The following is a 19,440-nucleotide window of genomic DNA, read 5'->3' as shown; positions in this document are numbered from 1 at the left end:
GGTCACTAAAGAGCTTATGGCATATCTGATGCAATTCTCCTTGTTACATAACTCACAATCAGGTTTCCACCTTGGTTATAGCACAGAAACCATTTTGACAACTTTGGTTGCTGAGCTAAGGGAAGGGAATGGAACTTGATATACCGCCTCTCTGTGTTTTTTTGCAACTACATTCAAAGTGGTTTACATATATTCAGGTACTTATTTGTACCTGGGGCAATGGAGGGTTAAGTGACTTGCCCAGAGTCACAAGGAGCTGCAGTGGGGATTGAACCCAGTTCCCTAGGATCAAAGTCTGCTGTACTAACCACTAGGCTACTCCTCCATAGGAGGGAGGTCAATTTAGGTAGGAGTTGAATGATCCTCCAATTTGACTTGGAGGATTATGGGCTGATGATGAACCTGCTAATTAATATGGGAATTAGTGATAAGGTTTTGACCTAGTTTGAGAGATTCTTGAATCACAGATCACATCTAGTAAAGATGTCTGTGGTTACATCATCAGAGTGGATTCCAGAATGTGGAGTTCTGCAGGGATCTGCAATTTCACCTTTATTATTTAATATTCTGATGACCCCACTTTGTAATAAACTGGAACCCAGCAGTTTTAAAAAATTTATATATACAGATGATCTGACGATATTATGGAAGTGCTGGGTGATGTCAAATATGCATTAGACCTGATGGAATCATGGGCTATGGCTTTTAAATTCAAACTTAATAGAGACAAGACAAAACTTATGATAATCTCAAGCCAATTTCACCCACCTCCCGGCAATACATTTTTTATTGGCCAAGCAGAGTATAAGTTAGAGACAAATATTAAGGTGCTGGGGATATTACTTGATCAACATCTGGCATTTGATACACAGGCATCAGCCGTGACATCCAAGGTCTTTATAACATTTTGGCAAATAAGAAGGTTGAGAGCTTTCTTCTCAAAAAATACATTTTGCATCTTGGTTCAGAGTCTTGTCCTATCTCGGGGGGGGGGGGGGGGTAGGATGATAAAACTCCCTGAGGTGCACAGAGTATGGGGAGGGACTTGGACTCCTTTAGCTATCCCTCAAGATTGCAGCAATTCCTAGCAGGACCCTGAATATCCCACTGACTTGTACAGCTCAACTGGGGGACAATTCCTTCAAATGGATCCAGGAGCTATGTCTGCTGCAGAGAATGCTTGTCATCTGCTTGAGACAGAGAATACTGGAGATCAAGTGACTGGACAGGGCTCTCTGTCTCCATCTGCTGGACTGGTGTTGGACTGGTTTGGTGGACAAAAAGAAAGAAAGGATCTGCACTCCCTAGCTAGCCTAGAGATGTATGTGTGGAAGTGAGTGTTTGCAGAACTTCTATCTCTCCAAACACTAGAGTAGGATGTTATTGGGGATTTTCAGAAAGAAGCTGAGGACTTTGCCTTTATTTATAGATTTCATTTTATTTTACAGCCTTCGTCGTGTGTACGTCATTAACAAGGAGATCTGTGTACGCAGTGTGTGCGCTCACGAGGAGCTGCTCAAAGGTAAGAGGTACCAGTTGCCATGTCTGCTGCAGGATTCTCCCATCCTTTGTAACAACATTCTGTGTGTCCTGATATTGAAGCAACCTAACAGAATGAGCGAGAAACCACACATTACACTTTGCTAGTCCTCAGGGCTTGAGGGCATTAGTACACCAGTGTTGTTTCTTGGATAAAAATATACATTTGGTCCCTTGAATTGTGTTGGCCAGCCCAGTGGTTCCTTTGTGCAGGAAGAACTTAGGAAATTGGAAGGCAGACTGGGCATCCAAATGGCAGATGAAATTTAATGTGGACAAATGCAAAGTGATGCACATTGGAAAGAATAATCCAAATCATAGGTACTTGTGACCTGGATTCAGTGTCGTATTTATTCCAGGTTTGTGTGTTGTGTATGCTCCACCTGCCAGACTGCCCCCCCCCCTCGCCCATGCCTTAAAATCATTTCCCTCCAGTTTTTGACTGGGCAGAGGCAGTGGCTCTTATAGGCTGCCTGTGGCCTGCACTGGGACTTTCTCTCTGAACCATCCCGCCCCTTCTGATGCAACTTCCTGTTTTGTAAAGGATGTTGAGACAGTTCACGTAGAAAGCTCCGGTGCATGCTGCAGGCAGCCTATGAGTGCTGTTGTCTGGGAGAAGACTAGAGCGGAGTGAGGTAATTTTAAGGGTGCACTCCCTGTTACAAATTTCTGCCTACACCATTGCCTGGATTGGCTACTGTTGGAAGTAGGCTACTAAGCTAGACCATTGATCTGGCTCATTACTGCCCCTTGAAAAGTTTAGCTAACACATATTAACCTACAAACTGATGCGTGTTAAGTTGTTACTGAATGTCAAAAATTTGTAATTCACCTTAAAGATTTTTAATTAAAAAAAAAAAAAATTGGGATGGGGGGAAGAGCCCAATCCAATCTGTCTTATGCACATCCCCTATTCTGCCTCTAGGGTTTGCACTACGCTGTCTCTTAAGGCTCATGTCGCAGCAGGACCTCATGAGCTCTTGCTCCATTGATCATAGCACAGTTGCTTCCCACATCTATTTTCTCAGGTGGTCCTCGTGTACTGTTTCTCTTACGGCTGCATTTAACCAGATCTCACACGTGGTCTGTAGTGGTTGTGCCAGATGCCTTTTCTTTCTGTGACTCAGTTCTCTCTCTGATGTTTCTCTCCTCTTTGTAGCTGACCTTTGCCGTGACAAATTCTCCAAGTGTGGTGTGATGGCATTGAGTGGCCTCTGCCAGTCCATTGCTTCACATTGTACCAAGAGCTGCGGTGGTTGCTAGAAGACCTGATACCCGAGCATGTGCTGCAGGCCACACCTTGGACTCCAGAACAGTTGCAAGTGGTTGTGCTGTGGAATTCTTATTGAATCCAAAGGTGCTAGAAGGAGCCTTGGCCTGGAAACTTCATAAATGCCTTGACTTTGTGTGAAGGGATTTTATCTTTTTATATTACTTTTTGAGTTACTGTATGTTAGTGTTCTGTTGGGGGTTTGCTTGAATCAAGTCCACTAGCTTATGCATTCTGAGTTCTTTTTTGATATGGTCCGAGGGTCTAAGCAAATGAACCTGCCCAACACATGTTCCTCCAACCCCTTCTTCTCACCCATCTGCGCCCATAGTAACATAGTGGATGACAGCAGCTAAAGACCAAACTAGCCCCGTAACATGGTTAGTATTGCAATTACTGCTTTGTGCAGCTTCACCCCCATTCCTTAATGCTGAATGCAAAATCATGTCACTGCTGTTTTTTAGCTGAAGCAGTCCAGGCTCGGTTTCTGTTCTTCTAGTGTGGGGTCCTCTGTATAGAGCCTTCGGTCCTTGTTTCTACCACCTTAGGTGGGAGGGCATTCTGACATCTGTCTCTCTTTCTGTGGGGGGAAAATGTTTTCCAATAGTATCCCTGCCTCATTTCTCTGGATATTTTGAAAATCATGTAAACCTTGAGCCTTCCATAACCAGATGGGCCAAGAATTCAAATTTCTGTTCCTGCTCCATCATTATTTCAACACCTCTCCTTCTCTTGTACTCAGAAAGGAGCAAATTATATAAAATGAAAGCCTTCCTTCTTGCCTCTGGTGTAAGCAGGTACCTTTTTTTCTAAATTGTCTTAGTCATTAACTTGCTGAATGTGATCACAGAATGGCAGTGAAGCTTCATCCTGAGGCTGTGCAATGATCCATTGTAGGTTAATTTATGGCTGTGCCTGTATGGTGCAATGCTGTGGGCCGAGTGTATTCCCTTAGGACCTAAACATGGAAAAGGAGGAATCATTCTTGCAGCTAGAGATTGAAAAGTACCCAGACGTGAGTACTGATTAGTGGCCCTGATGAAATCCAGCCATTCCATCTCTGACCTGTTCCCTCCCCAAAGTGTGGTATGAGTAGGAGAGAGGTGAAGCCCTCAGCTGTAACCATAATCCTGATATTAATGAGGTGCCACTCAATTATACTCAAGAAGGATGAAAAGGAAAGAGCAAACCAAAGACTCCACCTTCCCTTTCTCTCCCCATTTTAAAACACACATCCTTACACTGGCCTTGAGCCTTTTTCTAAGGTAACTCTAAGTGTAGAATCAAAGCTGATCTTGACCAGACTGGTGGACAACTAGCATTTGCTTCCTCTCAACCTCCTCCTCACTCCTTTCTTTGTCGCGTGTTCCCCCATCCCCTTGTCCATACAGGTGGGCAATAATGAAAATGCTGTTAGCTCCAGCCCTAGGTTACTCTCCTTTTACAGACAGCTGATGAACCAGTACCTGCCTGCTTTGTTGCGCTTGGACACTCTTGCTTGTACCACCAATCTGCCATGGGTGCCCTCTTTTGCTCATTGCACACAGAGACTGGGTTCTCTTGCCTGATTGGCTCTCTAGAGTCACAGGGAGCCTGGACTACCCCCACCTTTACTCTGTCATAAAGGCTCTGAGCTCTCTTTCCTGCTTGGTTCCCCCATGGTGTGGGTCATCCTGCCTACCTTCACCATCCTTTTCTGGTGGTGTGGCCAGGCATCCGGATCAGTTCCTTGTGTATCTGGGAGTCTCGCGTTAGAGCACTGGTTCTCAAACCTGGTCCTGGAGGCACCCCAACCAGTCAGGTTTTCAGGATACAATGAATATTCAGGAAGTGCACATGCAAGTTTAGCTCATGAATATTCATTGTGGATTATACTGAAAACCTGACTGGCTGCAGTGCCTCCAGGACCAGATTTCGGAGGCACTGAGTGTGATAGTGATTTTAGAGGCTTAATAGTTTTTTGTATTCTTGTATAATCTGACATTCTCTTCACATTTACTGTATGAATGTTCTTAGTACATAACCAAGTAGAAGAAAGTGGTATGAAATAATGTGGCTGTTTGCCTTTGCATTGGAGACAGCAGTATCCTGCACTTAAAAGCAGATTAAACTGATGCTTTGGAATTCCTACTAAAGCCCAGGCAACACAACTCTATCTCATGCATATGCAGTGTGGATACCCTGAAAACCTGGCTGGGTGTGCCCCAAGGACTGGGTTGAGAAGAACTGCGTTAGGTCCCGTCTGTAAGGGTCACCAACAGGTCCGGTTATCAGGATAGTCCTCATGATTGTGCATCATATCAATACTCCTTGACTAATAAAATATATTTTCTTTCTCTTAAATAAATGCCACATTCATACTTATGTGTATTAAAATTTACAATCTTTATTATGAAATCAATCTAATCTAACAATAAAGTGCTGTCTATCACACACATTCACAATATCCTGCCCACTCCACACAGCGCATTCTACAAATGTCCTGCAACAGAATCCTCAAAGGCCTCAGCCTCCTTTCCCAGCTCCTCTGAAGTAGTCAGAGCTTCCAGTGCCTGGGTTACCATAGCAAAACGTTCTTCCCTCCAAACAAGCAAGAGATCATGATGCTTCCCCTCCCCCACCCCCTGCCATTTTGCTGGTTTTCTGTTTTTCCAAATACAGAGGCATCCCCTGTCCCTAAGGCTGGAGGGCCTAAGGCCACTGCCTGGGGGCTGCTGGAGCTAAATGACATAAGCCTGAAAACTGGTAAAGGAAAGAGGCCCTGACACTTTCCCTGTATCATTTGTCCCACAGACTGCCTGTGAAGAACCAGGGAAGCAAGAGCCTCTTGAAAAAGGAGTGTAATTGGCTGCTATTCCCATGCTCTCTCTCTAGGTACTACCAATTCTGGTTCACTGGGCTCAATTCAGAGACTGCATGACCCCTCCCAATCACATAGATAGTTCCTTACTTTGATCTGCCACAGTGAGGACATCATTTCACCTGTTCTGAAGGTGCTACTGTCTTGCCCATGTGGCTGCATTTCCTCCCCTCCCCCATAATTAAGACACTGCTGCCGACACTGTAAGCTGCTGCTAACTAGTCCCCTAACTGGTGTGCTGCAGCTCCCCTCATCTCGAAGACACACTTTGGTACCTGCTGTGGCCCACTTCAGCTCTTGGTGCCTCTAACTGCAAAGAGCTTGAAAAGGCCCTGTGGCCTTGAGCATACTGAGTGGATGCAGCTCTGGCCTGCTCCTCTCAAAGTACCTCTGTACAAATCTAGCTTTTGCTTGATCTTCGTATGCTTCGCGTTCTGAGGGCACAGCGGGGGTGGGTGTGTGAAAAGAAGATCAGTTGAAATGAAGAGTCTGAGAGTGGCAGGGAGACCACCAGGTATCTCCCCATGTGCTCAGAAACACCATCCAAGGGCCAAGATCTCCTACTGCCTACTTCCGCTGGCTTCCCAGTTCTCCAAATGGACCTGGAGTAGCCCTAGTTCCAAGCCAACACTGCACAGATGGGCTATGACAAATAAACCAGAGGCCAGTGGAGGTATAACCTGGTCCTGGAGGCACCCCAGTCAGTCAGGTTTTCAAGATATCCACACTGAATATTCATGAGAGATTTGCATGCACTGTCTCCACTGCACATAAATCTCTCTCATGAATATTCATTGTGGATATCTTGAAAACCTGAGTGGCTGGGGTGGCTCTAGGATCAGGTTTGGGAACCACTGGCCTAATGCTTTGAGTACCTGAATGTGCATTGCTTTAGCTAGTGTTCAGGTGGTATTTGAGAAACCAAAACAGAGGAGCAGGTGGGACTTACAAGTGCTTAATAATCTGCTGGTAGTACGACATCACTCCTTCACCATAGTTACCTCATGGGGAACTGGGTTCAAGTCCCAGCAGTGGGTTGAAGATCCTGGGGAACCAGATTCATTCCCTCTGCAGCTCTGTGTGACCCTGGGCAAGTCACTTAACCCTCCGTTGCTCCAGGTTCAGTAGTTGTGAGCCTACTAGGGACAGTCCCAGTGCCTGCAAAATAAAAACTGTAACTGATGCAGTAACCTCAAGCCCACTGGGGAAAAGGTTTTGTTTTTGCTGGAAATAAACACTCTGTACCACACACAAATGGAAGTAACTGCTCACCACAGTAACATTTACAGAGGGAAGCCTCACATAGTATGTAACAGACAGTGATAGAAAAGCTACCTAATAGCTATAGGAAAGGGACCACACCCAGAGCAAAAATACACAGGCTTCAACTTGCTTTTCGTTTGTTTTCAGTGCTAAATTCACTCCTGAAAGCAGAAACCAAAAGCCACCATGGGTAGACAGCAAGACTTGCACAGCCAGGCATGCCTTAGAACCAACAGCCACATGGAAAGTCCTTAAGCTGAAGCTAGAGCTGATTTCTAACAATTGTTCTTTTCCTGAAAAATAACTTTTGACTAGTAGCTTGAAAGCTGAGTGGACAGAGGTGTGCTACATTCACAGTGCATGTTTGAAAACAGAAACGGGTCAGGGCACAGCTCAATGTCACAGGGTGGGACGTAGCAGGGACTATCTCTCTGTGTCAGGTGTTCAGCGCTGTGTGCGTCTGGTAGCGCTATACAAATGTTAATAAAAGATAAAGATGGTCTCCTGAAGGACATACAGGGACTTCCACTTCTGTGACGGTTTCTTGGCACACTCTTAGCAACGTGGGTTAGTATTCACCTTTACCAGTAGATGTACATGAAACTTTAACCATAGCAAAGAAAGCTACAATTTAGTGGAAAATAATTTTCTTTCCTTACATTGCTTTAGTTCTGAGTCTGTGTCTTTCACGGCACTGATTAATATCCACTATTTGTCAGTTTAAAGCTATTTTTACAGGGAAAAAAAACATTCAAATCTAAAATATAAAACGTTTAATACAATCAGTGTTTGAGACAGGTGGTGGAATCAATGGAAAGGATTTTGTCTACAAAATTAGGTCATTTGCACATTAAAAAAACCCCCACACACAGAGAAGCTAATTTACAAAGTCCTAACAAAGATTCCCCCCCCCCCCCCCCCCCCGAGACTTTGTCAATGGCACTTTTTTGGGTCCTGGAGGACTTCAGTTATTCTACATCTGTTTGCTTAGGATTACCATGTTGCTACACAATTTGTCCAAACCTGTCTCTAACGAAAGAGGAAATGGATGGTCGATCTCACAGCTCTTAGCCCATAGTTCAGGGGAGAGGAAGCTGCAACATTTTCCCTGCATACACCCTAGGAACTCCAGAAGGACACAGTTCTCTTTAGCACAATGCTGTGAGAGACTTGAGATCATTTCTACCATACCGATCTAGGAGTGAGGTTCATTCCTGGCATGATATGCACAGAATAATAGAGCTACCAGGTTACCCAGTTCCAGGACGGAGAGTCTTTGGCTCGACCACCTAAATTTTTGAAAAGCTCTAAACAGACCTGTTCAGAAGAGCATACCCCACCGACCCAACATAAAAATACCTGTTCACTTGCGACACAATGTAACCAAAGACCGTAACGAACATTACCTGACTCTTCTTCCCCCTTTTCCTCTCTAAGTTCCCCCCCAACTGTACCTACCATACATGTACCTCATTCTACCACAATATCACTTTATATTCATTCATACCATGTATTTGTTCAGACCGTAATCGGCTAACGCCGTTAACGGTTATATGTAAGCCACATTGAGCCTGCAAAAGGTTGGAAAATGTGGGATACAAATGTAACAAATAATAATTCCTCATTTTGAACTTAGAGCAGTCTAGTAGGTGCAGTTCCCGAGTCTCCCCATTGACATCAGAGCACAACATCAGGGCTGCCAAAAATGTAACCTGACAGCCCTCAATACTGCTGAGAAAATCTTCTTTTAAAAAGGGAAGCTCCCCTGTTCAAGGAGTAGCTCATTACACTTGAGCAAAAGGCTTTGGGCAGCAGTGGAGATTATCCTCCATTTCCTCCTCTTGTTAGTACAGGACATAGTTGTTGCACTTTCATAGGAAGCTAAGAGTTCTATAACAAAGAAAAATGGTTGCAGCCATTATTCCTGCCATCGCCAGTACACTCTGACGATGTCCATGTTACACTCAAAGTGGTTGTGGATCAGTTTTCTAACTAACTGGGTTAAACACCAGCACTTCATCCCATCCACATGGGTCTTGCCAAGCAGAAACACAGCAACATGTCAGCAGAGGAAGCAGACACTGCAGCAGGATACATGGCAATAAATGATGGTGAAGGCAAGAACCTCATTGTATATTTAGGCAAGGGAGCCAGGTGGCTTAGCAAACTGATCCCAAATAGGTGTTGGGGAAACATGGTTGTGATATTCTAGCACAACTTACACCTGCTACAAACAGGCACAAAAACCAAAGTTTTGCTACAGATCTCTGTTGCAAAGAAATCCCAAGCCAGGTCTGCTGTGACTCCCCTGCTACTCGGAGTACAGATAACACACCTTTACCCCGGCCTGTTCACATTAGGAGGGAATGACATTCACAGTACCCTCAGAGTAACTAATCCTACAAAGGTCAGGGCTGGAGTAACTAATACTGCTTTTCACACATTCCTTTTAATACTTCCTGCAAGGGTATGTTCACGTGAGTCAGGTTCCTTAGTTGCAGGAGCTACAGGTCCCTTCAGGCAGAACTCTGGGGAGACAGCAGACACTACTAGAGAAATGTACCCCAGGATCTGAATAGAGACCTAACCAGAGCAAACTAAGGCTCTCGTGAAAAGGAAAGTGATCAGATTCTGGGGATTAGTGCTTGAAATGGGATTCCAGTAGTGCCTGTGTGCCTGCATACATGAACGTTGCTGCTCTGTCTGCATGATAAAGTTACATGGCAATAGCATCCATAAATGCTGAAGCTGAATGGCATCAGTTCATACTGCGATGCTATAAAAGTGTAGTGTTTGCCCTGCAGATATGAACCAGCCTTCGTCAAGGACTAGAATGACATGCAGATCCTTGGAGTACAAGCTCAGTTTCACACTTGTGCAGCCCCAGCTGAGCTGGATCTAATTTAGAAGCAAAACATTAATTTTGTTCTGTTTGTCCTCTGATGAAGATGGATTGACCTTGTGAAATGTAAAATTGATCAGCGGTTATAGCCTCCCACTGGAGTGCCTAGCAGGCTGTAGGGAAGAAGGAACAGGGGAGTCAGTCCTGGGTTTCGATTCCCCTGCTTTGTAGCTCCCAGAACCCTTTGAATTGATCTGTTCTAATGATCCAGAGGCTTCCTTCTTCCACAGCCCTATGTCTCTGAAGCTGAATGCGTTAGGGTCCTGCGTGTCAACCCCATGGAGTTAGTCACAGTGCCACAAGGGTTAAATCTATGAACAGCTCATCCATTTCCAATTCCATGTGAAAAAATGTAAAAATAGATGTGCCTCTAAGAAAAACAATAGAAAATGTAAAAAAGGTGAGCACCAAAGAACGCGGAGGGCAGGACACTGCAAGCAGCCTGGTGTTCAGTTTCCTGAGAGGATGGAGGAGTGAGAGTAATGGGGCTGACACCTCCGAATCTCCTGTTGCAGCTGATCCTTCAAGGTTGAAATCTGTAAAAGAAAAGCTGGTAAAAGTTAACATGATGAAGAACAAGAACCAGAAGTACATCCAGCTCAGCTCAGGAGGCTTTTCACTCAGAAGAAGGAGATGATGCAGATAAGGTTCTGAGGGGAAGAATTACCAGCCTGAAAATGTTGTGGATTGGAAGCTCCCAGCAGTAGCTTGGAGGTGTTAGAATGCTTAAAAACAGGGCATCACAGACAGCTCATCAGTGCAGATGGCAGAAGGTGTTTAAGGCTATCATATGAGCCACAGAGACAAGATGCCACTGTCTTGTTCATTAGTTTACAATCTTAAAATAATAATAATAATAACAAAATCTGTGGTTGCCAAACCTGTCCTTAAAGGCCTCCAAGAGGTAGAATTTTCAGGATAGCCACAAAAAAATATGCATGAGCTAGATCCATGGGCGTAGCCAGACTTCACCGGGAGGGGGGTCCAGAGCCCGAGGTGAGGGGGCACATTTAGCCCCCCCCCCGGCGCCGCTGACCCCTCCCTCCGCCATTGCCCCCCCCCCCACTGCCACCAACTTTGACAACCCCCCTCCCGCCGCCAACCCTTCCCCGCCGTCACCGTGGGCTACCTTTGCTGGCGGGAGACCCCAATCCCCGCCAGCCAAGGAGGTCCTCTTCTTGCTCTGAAGGCTTCGTTCTGTTTCTGACGTTCTGCACATTGTACGAGCAGGACGTCAGACTCACAGAAACAGAACGAAGCCTTGCAGAGGGACTTGAGGGTACAAAATGGCATACATGTTAGATCCTCATATTTGGAAAAACTAAATATGAAAGTGCAAAACCCTTAAGAGAGAAACTTCACTGACTCCCACTTAAGGAACGCATTGCATTCAAGATCTGAACGATTGTACACAAAATCATTCACGCAGACGCCCCAACCTACATACTAAACCTCGTGGACCTACCTCCTAGAAACGCCACAAGATCATCTCGCAAATTTCTCAACCTACACTTCCCCAGCTGTAAAGGACTAAAATACAAGCTGATGCACGCCACCTCCTTCTCTTACACAAGCACGCAGTTATGGAATGCATTACCTACAGACCTGAAAACAACTGACAAAATAACTATCTTTCGCAAATCACTAAAAACATATTTCTTCAACAAGGCCTACAACGAGAACCCACAGCCACACTAATCCACTTCACCAACCCATTCAGCTATGAAAGCACACCTTCTATAAATACCCTTTTAAATCCCTTCATCTCCTTTCTTCCCTTAATTAATCTCTAAACAATACTAATTATACCTGATATACTGGATTAACTATGTTAACAATACTGTAAGCCACATTGAGACTGCAAATAGATGGGAAAATGTGGGATACAAATGCAATAAATAAAATAAATAAAGAAAAATCCTGCTACTGAGGAACAGAAGCCAAAAAAGATGTCAAGATCTAGATGGGTATAGATTGTACTTGTTGTCACTATGCGAGTTCCTTTCTGTAAGGGGAGTATTATGATAGGATGACATTGTGTATATGGCAGGAGCACTCCAGATATCTGTGGTGGATGGATTGAGATTCTGCTGGATAATTGTTCAATTATTATATTGTTTGTCATCAATAATAATAAAAATTGTTGAAACATAAAGGATGTCAAGATATATGTCCTTGTTATTGTGCGAGTTGATACTGAGAAAAACAATCTACAAAGTCAGATAAAGGTTCTAATATTGAACCGTTTCCTGAAACTAAGGAGCGTCCTGGAGGCTCTGTGATGGATTTATAAATTGATTTTTCTTTGAGTGTCAAAAAATTACATTTATATGCAAATTCAACTACTTCCTTGATGTCATTCATAAGACCTTTTGTAGCATCAGAGTCTAAAGGTGCATAAAAGTTCCTGTCTTCAATTTGTCTCTTAACCTCCCTGATATATTTACAATGATCTTGAATCACTATCAGGCTTATTTTCGAAAGAGAAGGGCGCCCATCTTTCGACACAAATCGGGAGATGGGCGTCCTTCTCCCAGGGTCGCCCAGATCGGCATAATCGAAAGCAGATTCTGGGCAACCCCAACTGCTTTTCGTCGCAGGGATGACCAAAGTTCCCGGGGGCGTGTCGGAAGCATAGCGAAGGCGGGACCTGGGCGTGCTTAACACATGGGCTTCCTCAGCCAATAGTAACATAGTAGATGACGGCAGAAAAAACCTGCATGGTCCATCCAGTCTGCCCAACAAGATAAATTCATATGTGTATACCTTACCTTGATTTGTACCTGTCTTTTTCAGGGCACAGACCATATAAGTCTGCCCAGCAGGATTCCCCGCCTCCCAACCACCAGTCCCGCCTCCCAACGACCATCGCTAACGTCAACCTAAATGTTGAGATTTGGGTGTCCCCGACCGTATTATCGAAACGAAAGATGGACACCCATCTTGTTTCGATAATAGGGGTTTCCCCGTCTTTCGCCGGGACGTCCTCAGGAAAACTTGGGCGCCCCGTTCGATTATGCCTCTCCCCCTTTGTCTGCAGGTTTTATAATGATACTAGTAAAAGAGGCCCGTTTCAGATCAAATGAAACGGGCGCTAGCAAGGTGTTCGTCGCCAACACCCCCCCCCCCTCCCTGGCCAACCCCTTTGTTATTCTTCCATTGCTCCGCCCCCAACGTCATGACGTTTGATGCGAGGGCGGGGCCCGGAGCGATTTCCCACCCCCCCCGCCTCCCTCCCTGCCAACCCTTCGTTGTTCTGCCATTGCTCCGCCCTCGAGGGTGGGGCCCAGAGCGATTTTGGTGGCTTCACCACCACGAACCTTCGAACCTTTTTGAAGGAAGTCAGGGCTTGGCTTCACTGACCAGTGTCCTCAGAACGTTGAGGGTGAGTTTTATTATAGTAGATTTTAATTATTAGATAAACAATGTAAAGCTTTGACCTCCTCTCTAGTTACATTAAAGAATGTTTTTTTTCTTAGTGTTCACTTCTATTATTATTAGGATTTATTTACCGCCTTTTTGAAGGAATTCACTCAAGGCGGTGTACAGTTAAGAATAGATCAAACATGAGCAATAGACAATCACAGCAGTAAAAATATTCAAAAACAATACAAAGTATGGCATGGTATACTATTTGCAAAGTCAACACAATATGTAATAGAACATTATAATTGATAGTGAAGGGTAAAGCAAAGATGGAACATATAGATAGGTAAGAAAGTAGGAAAAGTTAGAATGTAAGGTGACTAATTTAAAGAAAGTTACACATTGAGGTCAGACAGATGGTAGTGCGAGTGCTTGAATTTCATTTAGAACTAAATTTGTAAAGGAAGACATCAAGGGGTCTTGTGGTCCTGGAGGAACCCACTTGGCTGAATGTTTAACCACTGAAGTGTCTGTAGTACCTGTATTTATATTTGAAAAGAAGTGCTTAATCATAAGTACATAAGTAATGCCACACTGGGAAAAGACCAAGGGTCCATCGAGCCCAGCATCCTGTCCACGACAGCGGCCAATCCAGGCCAAGGGCACCTGGCGAGCTTCCCAAACGTACAAACATTCTATACATGTTATTCCTGGAATTTTGGATTTTTCCAAGTCCGTTTAGTAGCGGTTTATGGACTTGTCCTTTAGGAATCCGTCCAACCCCTTTTTAAACTCTGCTAAGCTAACTGCCTTCACTACTTTCTCCGGCAACGAATTCCAGAGTTTAATTACACGTTGGGTGAAGAAAATTTTTCTCTGATTTGTTTTAAATTTACTATACTGTAGTTTCATCGCATGCCCCCTAGTCCTAGTATTTTTGGAAAGCGTGAACAGACGCTTCACATCCACCTGTTCCACTCCACTCATTATTTTATATACCTCTATCATGTCTCCCCTCAGCCGTCTCTTCTCCAAGCTGTATAGCCCTAGCCTCCTTAGTCTTTCTTCATAGGGAAGTCGTCCCATCCCCGCTATCATTTTAGTCGCCCTTCGCTGCACCTTTTCCAATTCTACTATATCTTTCTTGAGATGCGGCGACCAGAATTGAACACAATACTCAAGGTGCGGTCGCACCATGGAGCGATACAATGGCATTATAACATCCTCACACCTGTTTTCCATACCTTTCCTAATAATACCCAACATTCTATTCGATTTCTTAGCCGCAGCAGCACACTGAGCAGAAGGTTTCAGTGTGTTATCGACGACGACACCCAGATCCCTTTCTTGGTCCGTAACTCTTAACATGGAACCTTGCATGACGTAGCTATAATTCGGGTTCTTTTTTCCCACATGCATCACCTTGCACTTGCTCACATTAAACATCATCTGCCATTTAGCCGCCCAGTCTCCCAGTCTCGTAAGGTCCTCTTGTAATTTTTCACAATCCTGTTGCGATTTAACGACTTTGAATAACTTTGTGTCATCAGCAAATTTAATTACCTCGCTAGTTACTCCCATCTCTAAATTTATAAATATATTAAAAAGCAGCGGTCCTAGCACGGACCCCTGAGGAACCCCACTAACTACCCTTCTCCATTGTGAATACTGCCCATTTAACCCCACTCTCTGTTTCCTATCCTTCAACCAGTTTTTAATCCACAATAGGACATTTCCTCCTATCCCATGACCCTCCAATTTCCTCTGTAGCCTTTCATGAGGTACCTTGTCAAACGCCTTTTGAAAATCCAGATACACAATATCAACTGACTCCCCTTTGTCCACATGTTTGTTCACTCCTTCAAAGAATTGAAGTAAATTGGTCAGGCAAGATTTCCCCACACAAAAGCCATGCTGACTCGGTCTCAGTAATCCATGTCCTCGGATGTGCTCTGTAATTTTGTTTTTAATAATAGCCTCTACCATTTTCCCCGGCACCGACATCAGGCTCACCGGTCTATAATTTCCCGGATCTCCCCTGGAGCCTTTTTTAAAAATGGGCGTTACATTGGCCACCTTCCAATCTTCCGGTACCACGCTCGATTTTAAGGATAAGTTGCATATCACTAGCAGTAGCTCCGCAAGCTCGTTTTTCAGTTCTATCAGTACTCTGGGATGAATACCATCCGGTCCAGGAGATTTGCTACTCTTCAGTTTGCCGAACTGCCCCATTACGTCCTCCAGGTTTACCGTGAAGTCAGTAAGTTTCTCTGACTCGTCCGCTTGAAATACCATTTCCGACACCGGTATCCCACCCAAATCTTCCTCGGTGAAGACCAAAGCAAAGAATTCATTCAGTCTCTCCGCTACGTCTTTGTCTTCCTTGATCGCCCCTTTTACCCCTCGGTCATCCAGCGGCCCAACCGATTCTTTTGCCGGCTTCCTGCTTTTAATATACTGAAAAAAATTTTTACTATGTTTTTTTGCCTCTAAAGCTATCTTTTTTTCATACTCCCTCTTGGCCTTCTTAATCTGCGCCTTGCATTTGCTCTGACACTCCTTATGCTGTTTCTTGTTATTTTCAGACGGTTCCTTCTTCCATTTTCTGAAGGCGTTTCTTTTAGCCCTAATAGCTTCCTTCACCTCACTTTTCAACCAGGCCGGGTGTCTTTTGGACTTCCGTCTTTCTTTTCTAATTCGCGGAATATGTATGGCCTGGGCCTCCAGGATGGTATTTTGAACAGAGTCCACGCCTGTTGTACAGTTTTTACTCTCTCAGTTGCCCCCCTAAGTTTTTTTTTTACCGTTCTTCTCATTTTATCATAGTCTCCTTTTTTAAAGTTAAACGCTAACGTATTTGACTTTCTGTGTACAGTTACTTCAAGGTCGATGTCAAAACTGATCATATTATGGTCACTGTTATCAAGCGGCCCCAGTACCATAACGTCCCTCACCAGATCATGCGCTCCACTAAGGACCAAGTCTAGAATTTTTCCTTCTCTCGTCGGCTCCTGCACCAGTTGCTCCATAAAGCTGTCCTTGATTTCATCAAGGAATTGTATCTCTGTAGTGTGTCCCGATGTTACATTTACCCAGTCTATATTTGGATAATTGAAGTCACCCATTATTATCACATTGCCCATTTTGTTCGCGTCTCTGATTTCTTTTATCATTTCTGTGTCTACCTGCTCATCCTGGCGAGGCGGACGGTAGTACACTCCTATCACCATTGTTTTCCCTTTTATACATGGAATTTCAACCCACAGTGATTCAAAGGTGTGATTTGTGTCCTGCTGAATTTGTAATCTATCTGAGTCAAGGCTCTCGTTGATATACAATGCTACCCCTCCACCAGTCCGGTCCACCCTATCATTACGATATACTTTGTACCCCGGTATGACAGTGTCCCACTGGTTATCCTCCTTCCACCAGGTCTCAGTAATGCCTATTATATCCAATTTTTCATTTAGTGCAATATATTCCAACTCTCCCATCTTATTTCTTAGACTCCTAGCATTTGCATATAGACATTTCAGAGTATGTTTGTTGTTCTTATTTGCATGATGCTTAGTACCTGACACTATTGATTTGACATCTTTTGTCTGATCTTTAGTTGTATTTAAGGGCACCTGGCCTACCACGGTCTGTTGTGCAACCTCACTATCCAGAAACCCTATCTTCCCTGTTTGTGAGGTATCTTTGCAAGATACCTTTTCCCGAACCATGCGCTTTTGAGCGACTGTCGGCCTTCCCCCCATTTCTAGTTTAAAAGCTGCTCTATCTCTTTTTTAAATGCCAACACCAGCAGCCTGGTCCCACCCTGGTTAAGGTGGAGCCCATCCTTTCGGAATAGGCTCCCCCTTCCCCAGAATGTTGCCCAGTTCCTAACAAATCTAAAACCCTCCTCCCTGCACCATCGTCTCATCCACGCATTAAGACTCTGGAGCTCTGTCTGTCTCTTGGGCCCTGCACGTGGAACAGGTAGCATTTCAGAAAATGCTACCCTAGAGGATCTGGATTTGAGCTTTCTACCTAAGAGCCTAAATTTGGCTTCCAGAACCTCTCTCCCACATTTTCCTATGTCATTGGTACCCCATGTACCAAGACAGCGGACTCCTCCCCAGCACTATCTAAAATCCTATCTAGGTAACGTGTGAGGTCTGCCACCTTCGCACCAGGCAGGCAAGTCACCAGGCGATCCTCATGTCCACCAGCCACCCAGCTATCTATATGCCTAATGATAGAATCACCAACTACAACAGCTGTCCTAACCTTTCCCTCCCGGGCAGCACTTGGAGACATATCCTCAGTGCGAGAGGATAGTACATCCCCTGGTGGGCAGGTCCTGGCTACAGGAGTACTTCCTACTTCACCAGGGTGATGCTCTCCTTCTAGGAGACCTCCCTCCTCCAAGGTAGCACAAGGGCTACTAGACTGGAGGTGGGACCTCTCTACAACATCCCTGTAGGTCTCCTCTATGTACCTCTCTGTCTCCCTCAGCTCCACCAAGTCTGCTACTCTAGCCTCAAGAGAACGGACACGTTCTCTAAGAGTAGGAGCTCTTTGCATCGGGCGCAAACATATGACATCTCACCAACTGGGAGATAATCATACATGTGACACTCAATGCAAAAGACTGGATAGCACCCCTCTCGCTGCTGGACTGCTGACTCCATCTTAGTGTTTTTGAGTTTTCCAATATTTTAAAACTTGCTACAGTATTAAGGATATTGGCCTAATATAAAAGTGTCTTTTACTTTATATAGTGTATTGTATGATTTATATAGTATTTCCTTCTTAGATGGTAATGAAATGTATTTAAAACTCTATAAGAGCACTCCTTACTTGTTACCCTAATTACAATAACTGACTATAAATGAGGAGTTGTCCTAGGGGTGGGTGGGTGTTGGGGAGGGTGGGTGGGAATACTAAATTAGATCCTGCAGTGGTTGTTAGATTCTGTTAATGCTGTGGTACAAGGCTTTTAAGACTAAGTGGAAAAGACTATGGAGATTAGCTGTTTTCTGTTAGCTGTTGAAATCTGAAGTTTCCTATTAAATGTATACAGATCCATATGTGTCTGAAATTAATCATAAGGTGCTGTAGGGACAAAAGAAAGTCCCCTTTTCAAAACTCAAAGTGATGTAAGAGAGATTGAAAACTGGAATGTCATTTACCAGGGTCTTGGAGGTCTGTATACTCTCTTGCTGTCCCTCTTCTGGAATGGAAACCGTGCTTTCTGAAATGAATATGCTGGTTCCTGTTGTTTCATAACCAATCTATGTCTTTTGACTATAACTGGTCTAAAAAAATCCCACAAGGGGCCTGAAAAGAAGTGGTAGAACTATAATTCCAGGCAGGGCCATGTCAGTCATTTTGGGGCCCAGGGCAGAAATTAAAGAAGGGCCCGCTCCATTCCCTCTCCTCCTTGCTCCCTCCCCGATCTCCCCACCAACCATTACTACCACACATAAAACAACTTTAAATGACTTCTTTACACAAAAAACACAGACATATCTTCACCAAATACAGGACAGGGAATCACAAATTATTAACAGAAATATGAAAGCCAAAATCGAACTGGGAACCCCAAGAAATTAAACTCATCAAGTACTGCATCACTGGAGAAATAAAAACTGAACATAATACAAAGACATCCAGGACACAAATATTCCAAAGCTAGCGTATCCAGTTAATAAATTCAAAATAAAACACTTTAATGCCTCTTTTACCAAACCGTGCTAGCGATTCCCACACAGCAGTGCTGACGAAGCCCATTCAAAGTGAATGGTCTTTCTCAGCATTGCGCACCAGGAATCGTTAGTGCAGTTTAGTAAAAGGGGCCCTCACCCCAACGACCCAACATAAAATACCTGAACACTTGTGACACAATATAACCAAAGACCATTAACATTACCTGACTCTTTCTCTCCTCTCCCTAAGTCCCCCCAATTACCTACCTTACATGTACCTCATTCTACCACAACATCACTTTGTATTCATTCATACCATGTATTTATTCAGACCGGAATTGGGTAACACCGTTAACGGTAAAATGTAAGCCACAATGAGCCTGCAAAAAGGTGGGAAAATGTAGGATACAAATGTAACAAATAATAATAATAATTCTACCTTTTTTTGTCCAGACATTCTATTTTTCCACTATGTTGGTCTCTGTTTTTCTCTTCTGCTTTCCTGTCTTCTCCTAATTCTCTTTCCAGTGACTGGTGACCATTTGTC

The 19,440-nt window shown here is 44.2% G+C and overlaps 2 protein-coding genes across 3 annotated transcripts in view; one reads left to right on the top strand and one right to left on the bottom strand.

Moving 5' to 3' along the window:
- ATP13A2 (ATPase cation transporting 13A2) overlaps positions 1–4,631 on the top strand; it is a 199,552-nt gene extending 194,921 nt beyond the window's left edge. For both annotated transcript variants that reach the window (XM_030186147.1, XM_030186145.1), the window contains exons 33-34: positions 1,449–1,522; positions 2,699–4,631. In XM_030186147.1, the coding sequence (XP_030042007.1) occupies positions 1,449–1,522; positions 2,699–2,802 (178 nt within the window). In that variant the 3' untranslated portion in view covers positions 2,803–4,631. The remainder of the gene's footprint in view (positions 1–1,448; positions 1,523–2,698) is intronic.
- A 3,855-nt stretch (positions 4,632–8,486) lies between these two features.
- CROCC (ciliary rootlet coiled-coil, rootletin) overlaps positions 8,487–19,440 on the bottom strand; it is a 198,438-nt gene continuing 187,484 nt past the window's right edge. The window contains exon 37 of the mRNA XM_030222563.1: positions 8,487–10,370. Coding sequence (XP_030078423.1) covers positions 10,284–10,370 — 87 coding nt within the window. The 3' untranslated portion in view covers positions 8,487–10,283. The remainder of the gene's footprint in view (positions 10,371–19,440) is intronic.

The sequence above is a fragment of the Microcaecilia unicolor genome, chromosome 13, assembly GCF_901765095.1.
Source record: "Microcaecilia unicolor chromosome 13, aMicUni1.1, whole genome shotgun sequence".
Taxonomy (NCBI): Eukaryota; Metazoa; Chordata; class Amphibia; order Gymnophiona; family Siphonopidae; genus Microcaecilia; species Microcaecilia unicolor.
This window is presented reverse-complemented; position numbering and strand designations above follow the sequence as displayed.